General features: G+C 42.9%; 3 protein-coding genes across 4 annotated transcripts; all 3 read right to left on the bottom strand.

Moving 5' to 3' along the window:
- Positions 1-487: 487 nt before the first annotated feature.
- pabpc4 (poly(A) binding protein, cytoplasmic 4 (inducible form)) lies at positions 488-12342 on the bottom strand. 2 transcript variants are annotated; one of them, XM_086127166.1, is made up of 15 exons: positions 11790-12341; positions 7685-7878; positions 6614-6729; positions 5620-5759; positions 4362-4456; positions 4149-4286; positions 3964-4059; positions 3621-3890; positions 2548-2635; positions 2350-2445; positions 1632-1762; positions 1440-1530; positions 1222-1352; positions 1005-1122; positions 488-914 (listed from the first exon to the last, which is right to left on the bottom strand). In XM_086127166.1, exons 1-14 carry the CDS (start codon positions 11980-11982, stop codon positions 1021-1023), a joined length of 1881 nt encoding a protein of 626 aa, XP_085983292.1. In that variant the 5' UTR covers positions 11983-12341; the 3' UTR covers positions 488-914; positions 1005-1020. The 2 variants fall into 2 exon arrangements, 1 of the variants encoding a protein (XP_085983292.1); XR_015102661.1 differs by lacking the exon at positions 488-914 and having other exon boundaries at positions 1222-1326; positions 11790-12342.
- Positions 12343-13736: 1394 nt separating this feature from the next.
- Positions 13737-17023, bottom strand: zpcx (zona pellucida protein C). Its single transcript, XM_086127167.1, has 9 exons — positions 16652-17023; positions 16471-16580; positions 15635-15708; positions 15387-15558; positions 15205-15304; positions 15036-15121; positions 14608-14693; positions 13925-14537; positions 13737-13758 (listed from the first exon to the last, which is right to left on the bottom strand). Exons 1-9 carry the CDS (start codon positions 17021-17023, stop codon positions 13737-13739), a joined length of 1635 nt encoding a protein of 544 aa, XP_085983293.1.
- Positions 17024-17943: 920 nt separating this feature from the next.
- Positions 17944-20815, bottom strand: LOC147196081 (tubulin beta-4B chain-like). The gene is made up of 5 exons (XM_086127088.1): positions 20714-20815; positions 19826-19934; positions 19634-19744; positions 18825-19069; positions 17944-18753 (listed from the first exon to the last, which is right to left on the bottom strand). Exons 1-5 carry the CDS (start codon positions 20768-20770, stop codon positions 17944-17946), a joined length of 1332 nt encoding a protein of 443 aa, XP_085983214.1. The 5' UTR covers positions 20771-20815.
- Between the last annotated feature and the right edge of the window lie 136 nt (positions 20816-20951).

The following is a 20951-nucleotide window of genomic DNA, read 5'->3' as shown; positions in this document are numbered from 1 at the left end:
CTGCTTTCTAGCTGGTTTGATGACTTTAACCAGCGGCCTGCGTGCTGACATTAGCATAACAGTGGTGTGGTCCAAGGCACTGAGGTGGGAGAGGGGGAGGACTCCTCTATTTGTAGTGTATACGTTGTCCATAATATTGGTACCGGTAGCTCTTGTGGGAAAGTTGACGTCACAATGGAGTTGTGGAAGCACACTCTTGGGTTTTGCATAATTGAAATCCCCAGCCAAGATGAGAAAGGCATCAGGGTAGTGGCGCCCGCTTATTCGCATATTCACAGATTTATTTTTCCATCTTTTTTTCAATATAAAAAAAAAAGCCACCAATTTTCCATGTTTCATATGGGAAAGGAATATTGCATATTTATCAGCGTTTTTAATCAAAGAATTTGTTATCTTTAACTTTGGGGGGGGGTTTCCAAGCATTTCAATGGCAGTCAAACAGATTTTGCCGATTTGCATGCCAGTCCAGTCCATTACCCCTGCAAATAGTGTGAGTCCAGTGTATTCTTGTTGCATGAAGTCCCTTTACAGCACATTTGAAGAAGAAACACTCCACAACATCAAATAAACCAGCATTGTTAAAATGATACATCATCCTTTTATTGAGAATACCACAAACCCATCATAATAAAATGGGATGTAGAAACCCACCATTTCAAATCAAACACTTTCAATTGAAGAAAAAGTTCAAGGGTCATTTTCCTTTTTGGAAGTTGTTTCTTGAGCTCTTCATGACTGCATACTGTTTGGTGTGCAGTTTATTAGATTTAGAAAATAATTACCTGTCAGTTTCTCTTTAAATACTAAGTATATTTTCAATTTAGATTTAGCTTTTTCCCTTTTTTTTTTTCTTCAGAACTGTTCTCAACTTGTCTGGTTTCATTATAGCATGGCTCTCCACAGCTCAAACTGCCCTGCAAGACACAGTGATCAAATTTGTCAATACTTTGGAATGTACAGTATAAACAGTCAGTGTGAATATTATCACAAAGTGTTGTACATACCGATTGAATTAACCATTCAGGATGTGGTAGCAGCACCGGTGTTAGTCATGCCGCCTACTTTCTGAGTGGCATCTTTCTTTGCTTGGTGGGCCTGCAGCACCGCAACAGCTTCTTCCACCTGTCTCAGGAAAAACAACAGCAATCATTGAGCGCAACCTTTCGGATGAAAAAAAATAACAACAACAAAAACATGAAAGTAATACTGGAAGTGGCGCACCTTTGAACGCAATGACTCATGAGATTCCAGCATATGTAGCAGTTCCGAGTTGTCGATCTCAAGCAGCATGCCTGTGATCTTTCCCGCAAGGTTGGCGTGCATGGCCTGAATCAGTGGGAATAGACGTTCCCCTATTCAGAACAATGAAACCGCACGGAGGAGAATCATCAACATAATGAATGTGGAAACGTTGATGCTTCGAGGCTACAGATTGTTACCGAGCATTTGCTTTTGCTCCTGCGGAGGTGCAGAAGCCAGCATGGAAGCCGTCAGCGGTTCCTGACCCTGAACATGCACAGCTGGCTGAGTCTGGAGGGGACAAATTACAAAGACAACATAATTGCAGACGACACCTGACACACATCCACAGTCTAGTTTTAATGAGACGATGATTTCTGCTCTGATCGTACCTGCTGTAAGGCAATAGGTTGCACCACCTGGGGATTTGGGTTGCGCACACCCGTAGCGTATTTGTACGGCGGCATGGTCCGGGGACCTGGCACTACCATTGAGGGACGAGGACCAATGTTCTGGCCGGAACCTGCCCAAAAAGAAAAAGAAAAAAGTACAATATGAATATCCAGCCATCCATTCTCATCTGTATCTGACGAACTGATTGACCAAAGGCTTGCACATGCAAAAACAATCACAAACTTTACTCTTCAAACAGGAGTGGAGGGTGACCCACCAGATCAATGTGATTTACAGAACTTGAGATGAGACGTGTTGCGGTACTAGCGTAATGCAGGCAAAATGAGAGGCAGCGGCGAGACATTTTAAATAGTGTTAACATTTTTTGAAATGCCAACAGAATTTTGCATCTATTTTGCAATACAATTTTAAAGCGTCTGAAGAATACGAGGCCTAACTTGAAGCCAGTCACAAGAAGGAGTCATGCTGTATTCTCTGACAAAACTCTTTTCTGCCTCATTCACGCACTGTGATAATTGGCGCTTGCCTCTCCAAGAACAGTTTTGTAGGCGTGCCGTCCCCAAATTTTAAAAGCAATGCTACGCAGGATGGGTTATACTTTTTTGGTGCAGCTAATGTTAGATTCGGCTTCTTTGGCACACATAGTTAGACAGGTGATTGAGCTAACCTGTTATTTGCTTCTACTTGGCTACTTACCTCTTGGGCCTTGGGTGTTGCTGTTTGGAGACATGTGTCTCAGGTTAGCACGTGGACCTGGTTGCCGCAGTGAGCTGGGCATCCCCTGGAAACCACCTAGGAGCACAAATACCAACAATGACAATGACACCCCCATACTCATATCTACAAATGTTGATTGAAGCCCGCTTAAAGTGCTCTGTGATGCTACATGCCCACCTTGACCCCTACCACCTTGTTGCCAGCGAGGATTTGGTCGCATTTGGGCCATCTGATTGGGTGCGTAGTAAGTCGTTCTATTCTGGGCCTGATCAGTAGAAGAAAATGAAAAAATGCAGACTCCTATAAAATCTGAAACTATAGCTTGGTTTTCAAGACTATCTGCATTTATTCAACATCACATGTTAAACCTCCAACAGTTTTGTAGCATAGCATGTTGTCCATTCATATTCCTGACGAGCACACCATTGGCACCCTGTGCCGTTGTCATTTTCTTATACTGTAAGTCAGTTACTAATTGTGTCAACTTGATGCTTAAAAGAAGCCTGGTGAGAAAAGCCAATCTTCTTTCCTGAAATGAATTGCAACACTGTTGGTTGTAAATGCGTTGCAATTCATTTTAACGCTTTCATTCCACAAGACGTACTTCATTTTAAAATTAGGCCCCGCCTACCAAAGACGTACTTGTAGTCTAAGACTTTTTATTGCGTCATAGAGAGGAGGAGGGTCTGATCCAATCTGTGAATGAGAATAAGCCGTTTGCATTGTAAATCATGTAAAAACAGCGACCAGTAGGTGGCAGTGGTGCCTGATGTGCTTGAAATGCATGCTTTTCCAAAAAGCAATTATTCTCCGTTTTTTGCCCAGGAATCACCATTTTCATGAAACCTAGCCATTTTGTAATGTCGATTGCTGAAAAATGGGAAAATAAACATTTTTTTTTTCTGCTGAAAGAAGAGAGTCCAAACTTTTGGTCGGCTCCATGTTTATATAGCATTAGAACCAAATATTCTGTGGGCCTTGCAAGATCAGTCAAAATCCAGTAAAACGCTGGGATTGAGGGGGTTGCTCCAGTGATAATGGCTGGGATTGAATGAGTTAAGTAGGAGATGGTATTTTTGTCACAGGGTGAAAGGTAATGTACCGCTATAACACACGTGTTCTAAATAACATGTTGACCGGTGAACTGGGTACTTAAGAAGCTAGAGATGAAACTTGAATCATGTGCTGCGTTGGTGGACAAAAACACGGCCTCCTGAACCCCGACCAAGTTTCCGTTTCGATGCTCGTACCTGTGGCACGGTTGGCATGAAGTAGCCACTGGTGGGTTGAAACTGATTAATGATGGCGTTGGCCGGCATTGCCCTCATGCCCGTGATGCGTTGCATGTACTGGTTGGTGAGATGGGCTTTACGCTCTTCTTTGCGCTGAGCAAGAGCCACATAGAGCGGTTTGGAGCCGACGATGCGTCCGTTCATCTCAGTTACTGCTTTGGTGGCCTCCTCGGGGGAAGAGAAGCAAACAAAGCCAAAGCCCTTGGAGCGGCCCTCCTCCAGCATCACCTGACAAGATAGTGTGGTTAACCTTTACTCCAATTACAGAGCAATCACATCTCATCTCTTTGGAATATCTCACCTTGGCACTTGTAATGGACCCGAAAGGGGAAAACTCCTTACGAAGTTTTTCATCATCGATGGTGTCATCTAGATTCTTGATGTAAAGATTAACTCCCTAATTCCCAAGAATAGCAGTCATCAGCAGAGCAGTTTCTAAGAATCTTTAACTTACTCATGCTGAGTGTGTCACGGTGTCCTGCCAACCTGATAGCGGCTGATTCTCTCCTGTTTCAGCATCTCAAACTTGCGCTTTAGTTCTGCCTGCCGTTCCATTTTCTTCTGAGCTCGTCCCACAAACACGGTCTTGCCGTTGAGATCCGTGCCATTCATGTCCTCTACAGCCTAAGGATTAAATTATCACCATCACGGGTCATGATGAATATACACATTTCACACATTTCCATGAGGCCAAAATACCTTGTTAGCATCCTCATGCTTCTCATAACTAACAAATCCAAAGCCTCTGGATTTGCCAGTAGGGTCTGTCATCACTTTCACACTGAGTGTTTTGCCTGCAGAATTAATGCACAATTAGTGTAAAGTTCATTCAAAGATTTTTTTTTTGAAATACATTTTTCATGTTTGAAGATAACCGATGTCCTGAGACCTATGTTGTACTTAATTGTGCAGCTGCCTCAATAAATAGTTTTTCACCATTTCACTTTTGCTTATTTTTTGGGGGCCGTGGCTAAAACGCCCCCACCGCCTTGCATTTAACCAGAAATTGCTTCACTCGTTCATCATTCTTATCAGCGGATAACCGGCGAAATTGCGAGTTACTTATGCTCACTGCACACCAAGCGATATGGCCGAAAGCAATTGAAGGAGACCATGGCAAAAATATTACTGTCGGCAAATCTTTGCAGCACACAAAGCAATTAAAATACCTTATACCGACCGACACAATGGAAAAACGGAGACCCTGTGTTGCATTTTTGAGACTCCGCAAGCATTAAAGAGCCCAATAAAAAAGCGTGTGGCTATTTTGAGAGGCTGTTGTTGGCAATGAGCAATCGCTCGTTGCTAACAGCAACAGAGATTCAGTGCTTTGCTTTCTAGCCACAGGTACTTATGAAATTATAAATATAGGTCAGTATTATTGTAAAACAAAATATTCAGATACAGGTATTTTATATTCTACGGCTAGATCCATAGACACTGGCAGAATGTGTATGCGTCAGTATAGTACGACATATTTGGACAGTTGTGTTTCCAACTTTGTGTGAGCCATTTGCTGAAGGTCCGGTTTCCATTATGACTATGGCCCAGTGCTTGGAGACACGTCCATAAAAGTTGGATGAGTTTGGTGTGTAACAAACTGAGAATCGTCAGGTCATCTCCATCAAACACGTTTGAAATCAATTAAAAAAAAAAAAAAAAAAAAGATTGTGAGCAAGGACCAGGGGCGTCATTTATTACTATTGCTTACGTACAAAATAGGTCCTGAAAATTGTTATGTTACATTTTCCACCAATAATGGGATTGATAATCACCACTTTACCGAGATGAAAGGTTTAATTTTTTTTCCCCCACAGTAAAAAGGGCCTGATCAACAGGCCCAAAGAAAACCATGTTCATTCATAAGGAGCTTTGCATTCCATTGAACTTTTACGGATGAATGGAGGTCTGAAGAGGGCAGGGCCAAATGATAAGAAATCAAATCTACACATCTTACCATATTTGTCAAAAAGCTCCTTCAGATGCTCATCATCCATATCGTCACCAAAGTTCTTGATGTAGACATTTGTGAACTCCTTGGCTTTGGCCCCAAGCTCGGCCTCACGCTCCTTGCGAGATTTGAAGCGACCGACAAACCTGAAGGAGGAGAAAGAGCAACGGATACACACTCTTTTAAAACAGCCCTGAGTGATCTGGGAAATCTCAAACGATTTATAGCCATCCTTTTATTTTATTTTATTTTTTATACACATCGAAATCAGCTGAAGATCAGGAAGTGACCATACCAACCACAGAATAGTCACCATTCACAAAACACAGCTATATCACATCCTCGCTGCTGGGGCAAACATGACAAAATACACTGCAGGCTTGTTAATACCACGGGAGGCAGGCAGATATGTTGACATGCTTGACAGTGACTACCAGTTCAGTACCACCTTGGTCCAATATGAGGAGGAGGATGATGATGATGATGAGGAAGAAGTGGATGGAGAGGGTTGGAGGAACAGGGTCTCACAGTACAAAGGAAAGCTGGGGAGGACCGAATGTTCTCATATATACCTTGCTATGTTGACCTCTCCCATTCTGCCATCCAGTATTGCATTCCTGCATTCGATCCATCACTAAAACACACAAGCGTGGTCATACACACAAACACACTCAGACGGGTAACCAGCGAGTGCACTAAGAAGGCTGCAAGAAACTGTTTCTGGTAGAAAAGATCAGCATTTTAGTCGGTTATTGATCAATTTGCAGGTTATCCTTCACGCTGGCGAAAGCAAAGAGATGAGTTTATTAGTCATATCACTTCATCACCAACTGGGGGGAAAAAAAACCAGTCCATTTGCCACACACGGGTGCACAACAGAACAGTTAAGGCTTGCAAATTGCACACGGAACAATTCGGGCTGACGCACGAGATTCATTGACGTTACATGAACCTTTTATGACGCACAAATTGATAAGTGATAAAAGGATGAGACACTCACACCTTGCGGTCATTCAAAAGCATGCCGTTCATTTTCTCAATGGCGCGGTCAGCAGCGTCCTGCGTCTCAAAGTGGACGAAGGCGTAGCCCTTGGAGCCATTTTCATCACACACCACCTAGAAGACAGTCAGGAAATATACATGGTGTCCTGCTCGACAAAGTGAGAAACACTTAGGTCCTTCTCCACTTTGTTAGCACTTTTGTGTTGACATTTACAAAACAAAGTACTTCATTGATCCATCCTTATGAAAACTTTACTTGTATACTTCTGCAGAAATGCATCCATCCATCCATTTTCTGATCCACTTATCCTCACAAGAGTCGCGGGGCGTGCTGGAGCTTATCCAAGCTGTCTTGGGCAATAGGCAGGGTACGCCCTGAACTGGTTACCAGCCATTCGCAGGGCACACAGAGACAGACGAACAACCATCCGTGATCGCACTCACACCTAGGGACAATTTAGAGTGCGCCATTAACCTGGAAATGCATACATGTAATGTCAAAATATGTTTTCTAATCGTAGTTGTGACACTGGGCGGCCCGGTGTTCGAGTGGTTAGCACGTGCGGCCTCACGGTGCGGAAGTGCAGAGTTCCATTCCAGCTCTTCTCCCCCGGGCCTGCGTTGCTTTTCTCTGGGCACTCAGGTTCCCTCCCACATTCCAAAAATATGCATAGCAGATTAATGGAACACTCTAAATAGTCCCGAGGTGTGAGTGTGAGCGTGGATGGTTGTTCGTCTGTGTGCGCCCTTGCGAATGGCTGGCAAGCAGTTCAGGGTGTCCCCCGCCTACTGCCCAAAGATAGCTGGGATGGGCTCCAGCACCGTCTGCGACCCTTGTGAGGGTAAAGTGGATCGGAAATTGGATGGATGGATGGAGTTGTGGCACTGCATCATACTAAGAGCTATTTCTGGGGGTTCTGTTGCTTTATTTAGCGGGTAGTCACATCATTCTAGTATACTACAACAAACATTAACAATATCAAACCTGCTGTTATGGCATACCTTCTGTACATATACCTGCAGTTGCATCTCTCTAAATGTACTGTATTTTTACACATAGAAAATCTACCTTGCAGGACAGGATGTTTCCAAAGGCAGAAAAGGTGTCATACAGCGCTTTGTTATCGATGGACTTGTCAAGGTTCTTGATAAAGACGTTGCCCACTCCAGACTTCCTGAGGGAGGGATCTCTTTGGGACCACATGATTCTGATTGGCTTTCCTTTCACCACATCAAAGTTCATGGTGTCCAAGGCTCGCTCGGCTGGTTTGTGGGGGAGGCGCGCACACACACACACACACACACACACACACACACACACACACACACACACACACACACACACACACACACACACACACACACACACACACACACACACACACGCACGGGATATGGGTGCTTGTTTACATAGAAACACTGGTTTGTGCTACTGTTAGTATTTTAGTGTTTGGCTTACTGGTATAATTTACAGACATACCTTCTGGGATGCTAGCCTTCATGCTGTATTAATTTCACAACAAAATCTGTCCTTTTTCTTCATTGATAGATGTACCACCCTCAAAAAGAATCGCTCCCACAAAGCGTTTGAGTATCACAAAGGCTTTCTGAGATTTGGTGACGCCAAAAGGCAGAGAGCGTCTTGACTTCCACTGTGCCTCTGACACAGAGACTGATGTACAACAGCGATTCTCAAAGTATGGCACCAGTAATGGTATGCAGCCTGTCACTCCTGCTGGTAATACAGTACTGCCAAAGTGCAGTTCAGTTATATGTACATTTTAGGTTCAATATATTCACTTTCAATCTTTAAGAATGTTGTGTTTATTGATCTACAATTTTACTTTAATGTGCAGGAATTTTATTTAACTCTTTATTCAAGTACATTTTGATGGTGCTGGATTTTGCAATCATATTAACCCCTTCGGGGACGGCGGTTACTAGAGTGGGACATCTTATCCTGTTTATCAGGTTACGGGTTGCATGAAATGGTTAAATATTCTATTTAGGAATAAAAAACGGCCTCATTTTTTATGAACACTTGGGCCTATTATGCAACTGTATTTTATTGTTGCTCATGAGTGTGGTATTTGCAGAGCCAAATACTTTTTGGGGTGGCACTATGTGCACAAAGTTTTGTGTATCAGAATCAAAAGCACTTGAGACAAAAATTTAGTGTATGACTTCACTGTAAACAGTAGAGGTCACCATTGATACAGACTCATCTTTTCTTTTACAGTACTGTACCTGTAGTTAGGTTCATCTAGAAAATAAATATTCAAACCGTTCTAGATTGATGTCATTGAAGTAAAAATGCAAAAAGTCTAAATATATAACTTAAATCATATATGCATAATAGTCCATGCATCTGTTATGTAATTCGTGTATTAATGTGAACACATTTAGATGACTATTTAGCTGAATAAAAAGACAAAAAAAAAGGTAAGCTGTGTGATAGTTCCTTGCGTTTCTGAACCATTATGTTGGGAAAAACGCATTCATTGTTAAGCAAATACATATTATTTAAGTGATTGGTTTACTTGTGCTCTGAAAAATATTATTCAGAGTAAAAAGTAAAGTTTTCCGTACCCAAAGAATTTGTCAGAACACAAGAAATCTAAAACACATAATATGTTCGTCTTGAACAGTAATTTCATCTGAACATTTAATTCACTGCATTATGTTGTGGCACACCATACAGAAAACCAGATTGCACACATACAGGCAGGCAAGGAAAGATGCCAGAGTGATGGGCTGCGCATCTGGATCATTGTCAAGATTAGAATGTCGAAAAGGAAATTCTGCATCACAACAATCAATAGGAACATCCATATTTAAAAAATAAAATAAAATAAAGACTCGTCGATCAACTGATTGTTGAATTTGTCCATTGTTGATCAAGGAAACGTAGTCAACACCATCCCTTAAACCAACTGACTATTTTATTTATTTATTTTTATGATCAAGCCGTCCACATTGCCTGTTATGAAATAGCGTCTATAATATCATTCGACCATTGCCGTACAGTTACCGGGATGCAGAATGCTGTTACAATTGTGCATTGGACACGCATTTTGACACATAATCTATGAGCAGCAGGGACATACTGCTGTATGGTCAAGCTGGGAACACATGGGCCTCTTCTCTGGCTCAACACGTGCAGTTGGCCTCACAGTGGCACAGTACACTGGGCCTCTGATAACACCAGCAGCCGCAAGCCACGGTGTGAAGATGACATCTGTTTGCATTAAACACCACCTTTTGTTACGCAAGCCGAAATCACTTTCTACTGTCTGGAGTACACTGAGATTTGACTCATAATCTGACTCTTAACATAGGACAGGGCTCCAAAGTCCATGTGGTTATATATGCCTAACATGCTTTTGTTCCGTCACTCCACATTAACACACACAGAGGCCAGGCTGCTCTGCAAAAAAAAAAAAAAAAAAGGTCTGGTAAACAAAACAGAGCTGCCTTGCGTCTGCTGGCATCAGCAGTTTGGCTCGCAATTGTACTTCACAAACCGTATGTTCAGAAGTGTGTGATAGCCGTCAAACGTGCCCGGCCTGGGCACTTCAATCTTGGCTTTCAATAGGAAAATATCCTTTAGTACAAGCACACTACTTGCTGTACCACCCCCCCCCCCCCCCGAATAAATGGGGAAACAGAATCAAACTAAAAGATTAAGTTCTCTCTCATTTTGTCTCGTCATTTCGAAGAACTCATTAAAGCGCCGGCGGGTTTTTGCAGCTCGGAGAGATGTTCTATATTTAGAGAGAGGGGTCCTCAAAGGTATGTGCTGGCATGGTGTGCCAGCACATACTCCATTGATGGGGAGAGACATACAAAGTGTGGTAGAAAAGATTCAGGACTGGTTATGGGGAAAAATATATTTCAAACCCAAAGTACGTGTCTTCCCCTTCGATGTGGACCAGTTGATCAACCAGCAGTTCTACCAAGAGCGCTTATGGCAATTGCTTCATTCAGTGCGCGAGAAAAGGTGACGGTTGTGGAAGGACAACATGCCTGCTCGCAAGGGGAGAACATCGCTTTGCCGAGCAACCTTCACACTCACACAATGTGGTTTAAAGCTCAAAAGGGGTTGTCAAGGAGACGCGTTTTGAAGATGTGGAGGACATCAAAATGGCTGTGATGATGACGTTGCAGAGGATCTTGAAAGAATACCTCTCGGATTGAATGAAGGGGTGGAAGAAAAGGCGAGGAGTAATCTTTGAAGGGGACAACTTGTAGTCAGGATTTGAAGTATGTCTTTTTTGGCACGCCTTGTATTCAATTGTAATGTTTGGAACACCAGGTCTCGTGAGCCTTGATCTCAAGAATCCAGTCTCGACAATGTGGTTTCTTTCACCTTCCACTAAAACCACTCGACGCAGTCTTTGTCAACAAGTCAAATGCCGGTTGTCCATAAAAGCAGCAAACATGTCACTCAAGACACGTGCCGGGACTACGTGGAATTGCCCAACAGCTACCACCCCCACCCCAGTACACAGTACACGCCTGACAACAAATGGTGTCGTCTCATCAGAGGCTCATCTTACAGTTTCAGACACCAAAACGTCTGGAAGTGAGCCAGTTGTGATCACTCCACCGCCTTTCGGTTACCGACTGGAGCCCAGATATGTTGGAACAGGTGTTCCAATGAAGCCTGATACAAAGACTCTTAACTGCTGCCCCCACTTTACTACCCACCCACACACAATGTAACCAACCACCTGACATGACTGCTCAATCCTTAAATCATGACTGTCAATATAATAAAAGACGCATATGAGGAACAAGGATGACTCTGCGAGTCTTGGTCAACTTGACCACATGGAGTCATAAATCTTTACGAAATCGCTGTGAATGAAAGTCTCCATCTATGAACAGAGCACACTAGCATATCACACAAACAATGTGGTGGCCCAGTTTAAGTGTTTGAAGCATCAAAGGAGGTCGCCTTTGGGTCACAACTGACCCTATGTATAAAAATGAGGAGACGCTTGTGGGTCTGTACGAACTGGTCAGTTCTTAACGAGCTTTACAATTTGAATATAATTGCTTTTCTGGCTAATGTCCTATGAATGGGAATTTTATCTTAACGGGTTGACATTGAAGCCACGCGTTAGTGTCATTACGCGAGTGATGCAAAGAGCAAATAGCGGCTTTCTTACCGTCCGCAGGCTGGGAGAAGTTGACATAAGCGTACCCCAAGGACCGCCGGGTGATCATGTCTCGGCAGACCCGAATGGACAGCACCGGTCCGGCTGGGCTGAATTTCTCGTACAACATCGCCTCCGTGATGTCGGGGTGCAAGTCGCCAACGTAAAGAGAAGCCATCGGATAACTCCCCGTCGCAGTGTTCATATCCCGAGCGTCTAATTCAGTGAACTTCCTTTCAAAACGTTGCTATGAGGAGCGACTGATCCAAAATGTGCGCGTTCACCCAGCTGGCAAGGAACCGCTTCCAAACAAAATTTTAAAAAAATAAAAAAAACTTCAAAGATCGACGAAAAAAATGTATTTATTTTTACGACCGGAGGTCTTTTTTAATTTTGCAAATTTTTTAAAACTATTTAACTATTTTCTTAATATAAACACTTCGTTTCTTTTTATGAAGTTTTTATAATTTTTATATTTTTTTATGTATTTTTTTTCAAAGTTTTTCAAGAACAGTGAGTTAGACACTCACGGTGGTTTTGTGGCCGTGGAAAGAGACTGCATGGGGGTAGCATGGGTACTTTATACACGGTGCGCAGCGTGTGGAGGAAATGGCTGCAGGGTCAAACTTGGGGTAGGTGGGGGGAAAACACGCCTCTGCGCATGCGTAGTCTGCAGAAAGTGCGTCCCAACCATAGACGTGTGGGACGCGACTCCTCATTGATCTTTTTGGTCGTTACTAAATAAATATGCAATCTGTTGCAATATTAATCAAAGCCTTAAATGTACATGTGACCTGAGTTTTGTAATCCTTCCCTTCTAACATCTGTTCCCCACTGCTTTCTCAGTCATCGTTGGGAAACCTGCATAGTTAGGTCAGCAAATAGCAACAATAATACATATATAGTACAGTGCAAACAGGCTTCGTTGTGGGTGATTATGTACAGAAGTTAGCAAAGTCAGAAATTGTTATCTTTGAGGGGGGGAAAAAACATTCTTCAATTTTAATCCCATGAGATGTCTTTTACTGTAAACACGAATATTTTTTTTTTCCAAGCAGCAAATAAGATTCTCCGCGGATGGCTATACATGTATTTTTTCACACCCAACAAGGCAGCGAAGTTGACGTCCAACACAGTCCCCGACAGGCTGACACCACACTGGTTATTTATGCTAAGCACATGGCCTAGTTCCCAATAGCGACATCTGAAGGCGCGAGAGGCACACTGCCAGACAGAAGACAGTGTACAGTGCTGTACTGTATGTAAAAAAAATAAAATAAAAAAAACCGATACTGAATATATTTCTCAACAAAAAAACAAAACCGATCTTAAATAGTTCTAATTAATTTTGAGGGGGTTACAGGACAGTAAAAGTAGAACATTGATTGTCCTGCATATTTACTGGACTTTAAACCACAAGTGGTTGACAGAAGCCAAGTACTTAAGTCTAAATAATTGATTTGAAGTAAAAAAAAAAAACCAACTCCCAATTCCCACACAAGTGGTACATAATGTCCTTCCAAATATTTAAAAATGTTCGCATGAGCATTTTAAATGCTTTAAACTGAACTTATACTAAAATCAAACTGCATGAGCCGTTTTATATGATTCAAGGGACTCTCAAAGTGTGGTCCTTGCAGGTTACCTGGCACACCATATTAAAAAGGAACACTTGCCACAAATTACAGTGTACAGAAACCCAAGTATTTAAACGCTGCTGTGGGATGAGCCTTGCCACCAAATTCATGTTATTGTATATTACAGTTTATCAAGTAGATTAAAATAAATCCAGTAGAGACACCACATCCTTGAAAAAGTAATAGGATCACATTAGTGAAAAACGTAACAGCAATACTTATGCGGTTACTTCGACCACAAATTAGATTATGTCGACAAATGAACAAAGGCTACAAGGAATGAATGTCAAATATATATTTTAATACGGCTGGAGAGTTGTAGTTACTCCTTTTTATCCATTTGCCTGGAAATGAAGGAAAACAAAAATTAAACCACAATTAACAAGCTACAACATACAGTACAAAGATCATTCGATTCGGCACATATATCCAGTATTGTAGTGGGTGGTTACATATGAGAGTGTTGAAAATGGGGTAAGCAGGTCTGGCCTTTGCTACAAGCTCAGTTACCTCAACAAATCCAGAAAAATAGAACGTAGTGCCCTGCGTGCTCGCCTGCGTTTACACCCAGGTTCATCTATTCCAAGTGATCTAAAAGCACCTCCGTCTTGTGCTACCACCGCTTCCTCATAACTCAGAGTTTGGGAGCCATCAGCACTTTTGGACAGCTGAATTTTTGAGTGGCGTATCGGCTGGGCAGAGTTTGTCCGGTCTTGGCTTTCCACTGCTTTGTCGTCACCCCGCAGTTCATCTCGCACTTCGATGTGCAGAGGCCTGTCCGGGGCCAAGTCTGCACTTTGACCTTTGGTATCATTTAGGTTCGTCTTTAGTTTCAGGATGGGAATCTGGAGCTCATTTAATGCTTCGTCATTTACAGTGTCGCTTTGTTCATTCTGCGCTGGTAGCACAAGTGTCAGGCTGGAGACCGGGTCTTGCTTCACAACCACCACAGCGCTTAGTGGAGTGGGCCACTGGAATTCACTTGAGAGTGAAGTGTCAATCGCACTCTCGTCCTCTGGTGCGGCGGCATCTGACTGCATGTCGTTAAAGGCTGGTTTTGGGATAGTGGGTGCTGGTCTTTGCACCATGATCAATGGACCAGTGCTAACAAGTGCCTTAGCATCTGTAGAAAAAAAAAAAAAGTTTAATTTAGTATGATTATTTGGTGCTTTTCTTTTACTCAAGAAACAGACCTTCAGAAAGATGCTTGACAGACAGGCCTTTACACTTTGCGTTACAGCAATGACACACCTTCACATTGCCACTTAGCTCCTCCCATCTGAAAATAAAAATTAAAAAACATGGGGGGGGGGGATTGCGCAAGTATCACCGATCCCAAACTTGTAGTAGGGGAGTTTATTTACTCAAATACAGGCATTTATTTCAAATAATCATTTGTGTGGAGGCCTGACCCAGAATTGCCATTTTCACATTGCACTGGAACTTTGTAACCGTCTCACATTAGTAATTTCACTTCTTTTAACATTAGTGCAGTGCAGTTGGAGACAACTGCTTTTTGATTTTTTATATATATATACATACATACATCTATTTTAAGCAACGAATGAATGCATGCATCATTTAAAACAGGGGCCATTGTAATGAGATACAATTCAAATACCTTGAGTGGACCACATCATAGTTGCAGGATTTAGAGCCACTTGTTATCCCAATGTCTGCGATGAGCACACTACAGTGGATGTACAGCTTCAAGGGGGTGAAAAAAAAAATGAACACACATGGCCATTAGGTAAAGAACAGAAACTGTGCGGTATTTTAATACAACTCACCTCTGAAATCAAATAGGTGGAATTTAGAGCAAACTTCACTTCTGAATTGTCCGAGTTGAGGAACTTGACTGTGTAAGGAGAACCAAACGGGGCTGTGCAGCTACAAGGAGTATTAGCATCAATTCAAAATATTCCCGATGATAATGTGCAAGTTGCAAAGAAACAATTAAATGGCCGCTCACCCTTTATTCATTATGATTGCATGCCGGGGTTTGGTGTGAAACGCAGGAGATGCAGAGATGAAGCACGACTGGATGAAAAGCTGCTGTTGGGGACCGATTTTAGCAGACACCTGAACATTGATGATTTGGCCTCGCATATAGACGTTAGACTCCGCTGCACTTGTCCATGACGCTGCAGGACAAACACGTGCTGAAGCATTCAATACAGTACCGATTGCAATTATTATTTCCATCTGTACTGCACTCACGATCCATTGCTTGTATGCTGAACCGTCGGCTTTTTTCAGCAAGTGGGTGGTAGGGCAACATTGGTTCTTTTAACCTGGAAGACATTTATCATTTATTGCCTGCAAGAAGATTATTATTATTACTATTTTTGTATACAGCTGCTGGCTTTCCACTTCTCCAAAAGCATGGTTACATTTGATGAGAATCCAAAGAAAGAAAAAAAAAAAAAAGACCAGATCCACATAATTGAGCAGGAGAGATTGAAAAAGCCCAACCACAAGCTGCATTAATCACCCCCCGCCTCCCAAAAAAGCATTTTCTCTGACCTATTGTACTAATGTGCCTAACCCAACTTGACAGTATCTCATCCAATTAAAACATCTATTCAAGCATCCATTCTCGAAAGCTTTCTCTCGCATAAGGGGCGCAGACAAAATAAGAAATCCTTTATTAGTCTCGCAATGGAGAAATTCCCAATCCACAGCAGCAAGCTGGAGCTCATCCAAAAAGACTGTGGTCACATTGAAGGTTACACTTCAGTCTGGTCGCCAGGCAATCACACGGCACATACACAACAAACAAGTCTGTCACAATCACACATTGAAGTCAATTAACCTTAAAGACTCTGGGGCGCAGCCAGAAGGTTCACGACCCGATTTATACAATTACGATGCATCTGAAAGGCTGGAAGCGGATTTTAGCATGATCTGAGCACCATTTGGTAAGAAATTGAACTTTAACATAGAAACCGCCATCTACGAATTGGCTGTGCTCATGTAGTAAGTCACTTGGTAAAATTACAAATTCTCTCTCACGCACACCAAATGTCCACTCAAGTCTTACATGGATACTCTACCTATCTGGAAGACAGGAAAAGTGCACAGTAGAGGGTGTGAGCCTCGTGTTCAAGACTTTCCTGGGACTGAAATGAAGAAAGTTGGAGAACACATCCAAGCCGTTCTCCACCTGTGACACAATATTTCACTCAACAGCTCATTCAAATTATAATTCAATCAATCAGACTTCGGTCAACTCACGTCATGACTTGTTCCACATTGATCGTAGCCGTACGCGAACATCAGCTGGCTTGGTAGCTCACCGTTACTGTAACAGCCATCACCCAACTGAATTTCATCTCGGTGGAGGGTGACATCAGCCAGTCTCTTGTTGACGAGTAGAATTAGGTCACGCTCATCACAGTAAACCTGAACGGCCTTCATGACAGAAGAGATATCAGCCAACATGCCAAATTCAGGGAGTCGTGCGCTCCAGGGGTTGAGGATGGCGTTGAAATCACTGGCCATTTCATACGGAAAAGGAAGAATGCTTGGGATAAAGGCAGCTTCTGTCAAAGGAACCAGCAAGATACGGCCAACAAATACACACCAAAGTACCTCCAGCACACCCATGGCTAAGCTCAAAGTGGATCAACCACTCTAACCATTATGTGGAGCCGCGTGCCACTTATTGTCTCAGCGGTGAGGTGACAGCTGCTACCAGTCAAACTAATGAAGCTGTAGTGGCGCGTTCAAGATGACAATTGTTCACTAACCACACACTTGTAACTGGAGAAAAGGTTTGCAATTAAATGCTTGTTATGGATAAGAAGTCATTGCAAATATTAACTGCATGGCTAATTCTATGTTGCTTATTCTTCTATTTTATGCAAGTTAATAAAATCTGAATTTAAAGGTTTATATAGTTGCGCACCTGAATCATCACTGTGCATCTACTTGTGCACAACAGGACTGTCTACAATAACCGAAATCTTTTGCCAAAAGCAATGACCGATACAATTGGTACAATACATTTAATCCCGTTGGGAATACCAGACAGACATCCATTTTCTGATCTGCTTCCCCTCAAGGGTCATTGGACATGCTGGAGCCTATCCCAGCTTTCGTCAGGCAGTAGGCGGGGGACACCCTGAACCGGTTACTCGGGAAAATTTCGAGTGGTCCATTAGCCTGCCATGCATGTTTTTGGAATGTGGGAGGAACCTGCAGTACCCGGAGAAAACCCACGGCACGGGGAGAACCAGTGCAATCGTCACAGGAAGGTTGCGGCCAGAATCGAACCCTGCACCTCTGCACTGGGAAGCCGGCGCGCTAAGCAGTCGACCACCAGGCTGCCCGACATATAAACTAAAAACATTGGTGGTTTATGCATAAGACTGAACATGAAGACTGTTGAGCAACATCATTTAATATGACAAGGCTGAACTTTTTTTATTCAAAGATCTACAAAATATCCCCAGTCATACCGGAGACCAGCCAATGCTGGTTTCTTCATATGCCAATGAATGCACTGACATTGTTATCTTCAAGCTTTAGTCGTCGTCAGCCTCCTCCTCACCTTCCCCTTCATCCTCAGCAGTAGCGTCCTGGTACTGCTGGTACTCGGACACCAAATCATTCATGTTGCTCTCAGCTTCAGTGAACTCCATCTCATCCATACCCTCACCCGTGTACCAGTGCAGAAAGGCCTTACGGCGCAGCATGGCTGTGAACTGTTCAGAGATACGCTTGAACATCTCCTGGATGGCTGTGGTGTTGCCTATGAAGGTGACGGCCATCTTGAGGCCGCGGGGAGGAATGTCACAGACGGCGGTTTTGACGTTGTTGGGGATCCATTCGACGAAGTAACTGCTGTTCTTGTTCTGGACGTTGAGCATCTGCTCATCCACTTCCTTCATAGACATTCGCCCACGGAACACAGTGGCAACTGTTAGGTAGCGGCCTTGACGCGGGTCGCACGCCGCCATCATATTCTTGGCATCGAACGCTTGCTGGGTGAGCTCGGGTACCGTGAGTGCTCGGTACTGTTGGCTCCCCCTGCTGGTTAGCGGAGCAAAGCCTGGCATGAAGAAATGCAATCGAGGGAACGGTACCATGTTGACAGCCAGTTTACGGAGGTCAGCGTTGAGCTGGCCTGGGAAGCGCAGACAGGTCGTGACTCCGCTCATGGTGGAGGACACTAGGTGGTTAAGGTCTCCGTAAGTGGGCGTGGTCAGTTTCAGTGTGCGGAAGCAGATGTCGTAGAGAGCTTCGTTGTCAATGCAGTAGGTTTCATCTGTGTTCTCAACAAGCTGGTGGATGGAGAGAGTGGCGTTGTATGGTTCGACCACAGTGTCAGACACCTGATAGAAAAAAAGTGTACGTGTTTAGCATCGTTAGCCAAAACAAACTTTATATTACAAGGACGGCTAACCTTGGGGGAAGGCACCACACTAAACGTATTCATGATCCTATCAGGGTATTCTTCACGAATTTTGCTGATGAGCAGGGTTCCCATGCCCGATCCAGTTCCACCCCCGAGAGCATGTGTCAGCTGGTACCCTTGCAGGCAGTCACAGTTCTCCGATTCTTTGCGTACCACATCCAGAACCGAGTCGACCACCTCGGCTCCCTCAGTGTAGTGACCTTTGGCCCAGTTGTTACCAGCACCGCTCTGACCTTTGGAGGAAAGAATGACCTTTGTCAATTTAACAGTCCTAATCATCCATTTTCTATAGTTACTGCTTATCCTGTTCAGTGTTGCAGGGAGCAGCAGCCTGGCCCAGTTGACTTTGGGCGCACGGTTGACTACATTCACTCACTCACATCGTCACTGAGAGGGAAACTAATCATGCTGCCTGCCTTGTAGTCAGGTGAATGACCCACTACACTGAAAAAAAATGGGTGTGTTGAATTCACTCAATTATATTTCATTGGATCCAGATGATTTTAATTCATGCAACCACTTGACAAAATAAAACTAAATTCAAGAAAACCTTTTTCAATGTACACCTTCAATAACTACAATCATTAACATATTCAGATTAAGCAGGACTAATTTACATCGCATGAATGGAACACAATTCTTTTGTCAAATCTAACTGGGGCCACTCTTGCATGCAGTGGTAAATCGAATATTGTACATGATTCAAATAACATGATACGCTGACATTTTTAAACATCAAGATCTGATGTGTGACCATAACCATTTGTCTAGTGATAGGCTCATTTTAAATCACTCACCAAACACAAAATTGTCAGGTCTGAATATCTGTCCAAAGGGTCCGGATCTCACAGAGTCCATTGTACCAGGTTCCAAGTCCACAAGAACAGCACGTGGCACATATTTACCTCCTACGTGGAGAAGAATAACAATGGTATATTGGCGACCCAGTTGGAAATTTGTCCAAACGTATTAAACAATCATGTCAGAACCTGTTGCCTCATTATAATAAACATTTATCCTGTCCAGCTGCAGGTCACTGTCTCCATGGTACGTCCCTGTCGGGTCAACGCCATGCTCGTCACTGATCACTTCCCAGAACTGCAAAAACAAAGTTGGATCACAAGATTACTCCATTAATAAAAGCAGATGAACAATTTGTCATTGATACCATTGGACCCAGAACCTCCTTGCTATGTGAACAACTTTCTTGCTCTAAACATGGCACCATTCTTAATAGCTCGAGAATCAACAGGTAGAAATTAAAATATGAGGATTTTGCAGACAGAAATGTCACACATTAGCATACGAGTAAACAGATTGCATGCCAATATTTAACTTTTATATATGGACATCTAGGAATTAAACCTACGTGGCGTGAACATGGGGGAGCACAGAGGCCAAGTGGTTAGCCTACCGGTAATAAAAGAAAAAAAAAAAGCAGGCCTGTCTAACAGTTCTGAGGTTCAGGGTTTGACTCTTAGACTAGATTTATGCTTCTGCATTCCAAAATCATGAATGTTCAGTTAATTGAAAACTCGAAAATTGCCAATAAGTGAAAATATGTGGGTAAATATTCTTTGTGCCTTGATTTGGCTGGTAACCCGTCCAGGATGTACGCTGCTACTTAGCCAAAGTGAGCCAAATAAAGTCCCCAAATTGTGTGAAAGAAAATGGATTGAGTGAAAATGATGGGGAAAAAAAAGCTTCCACCCACTCTTGATGAATATATCATTTGTTGCTTTACATAAGGTTAACAAATTCAATATGCAAAAGAAAGTTAGTAATTAGATTTTTATTTTAATAAAAAACTTTTTTTATCCATAAACCGTTAAAAAATATTTAGGTGCATTATGATAGTTATAATTTTGAATAATTACCTTGGCACCAATCTGGTTACCACATTGGCCCGCCTGGATGTGAACGATTTCCCTCATTGTTGAAACAAAAACAATATATACAACGTTGGACACTTTGGAACGTTGAGGGTCAAATCTTCTAATGTTGAGGTATCTGTTTCTTTTTTCCCGACTATGGCAGAAGTGCCCTATACCCCGAGCAGAGCCGACGCCACACACGGACCCACTTGACTCTGTCACAGAGGTGCACGGTCACCTC

The sequence above is a fragment of the Hippocampus guttulatus genome, chromosome 13 (assembly GCF_054856545.1).
Source record: "Hippocampus guttulatus isolate MCC_2025c chromosome 13, RoL_Hgut_1.0, whole genome shotgun sequence".
NCBI classification, from domain to species: Eukaryota; Metazoa; Chordata; class Actinopteri; order Syngnathiformes; family Syngnathidae; genus Hippocampus; species Hippocampus guttulatus.
Note: the sequence above shows the minus strand (reverse complement) of the source record. Positions and strands in the feature narration are given on the sequence as shown.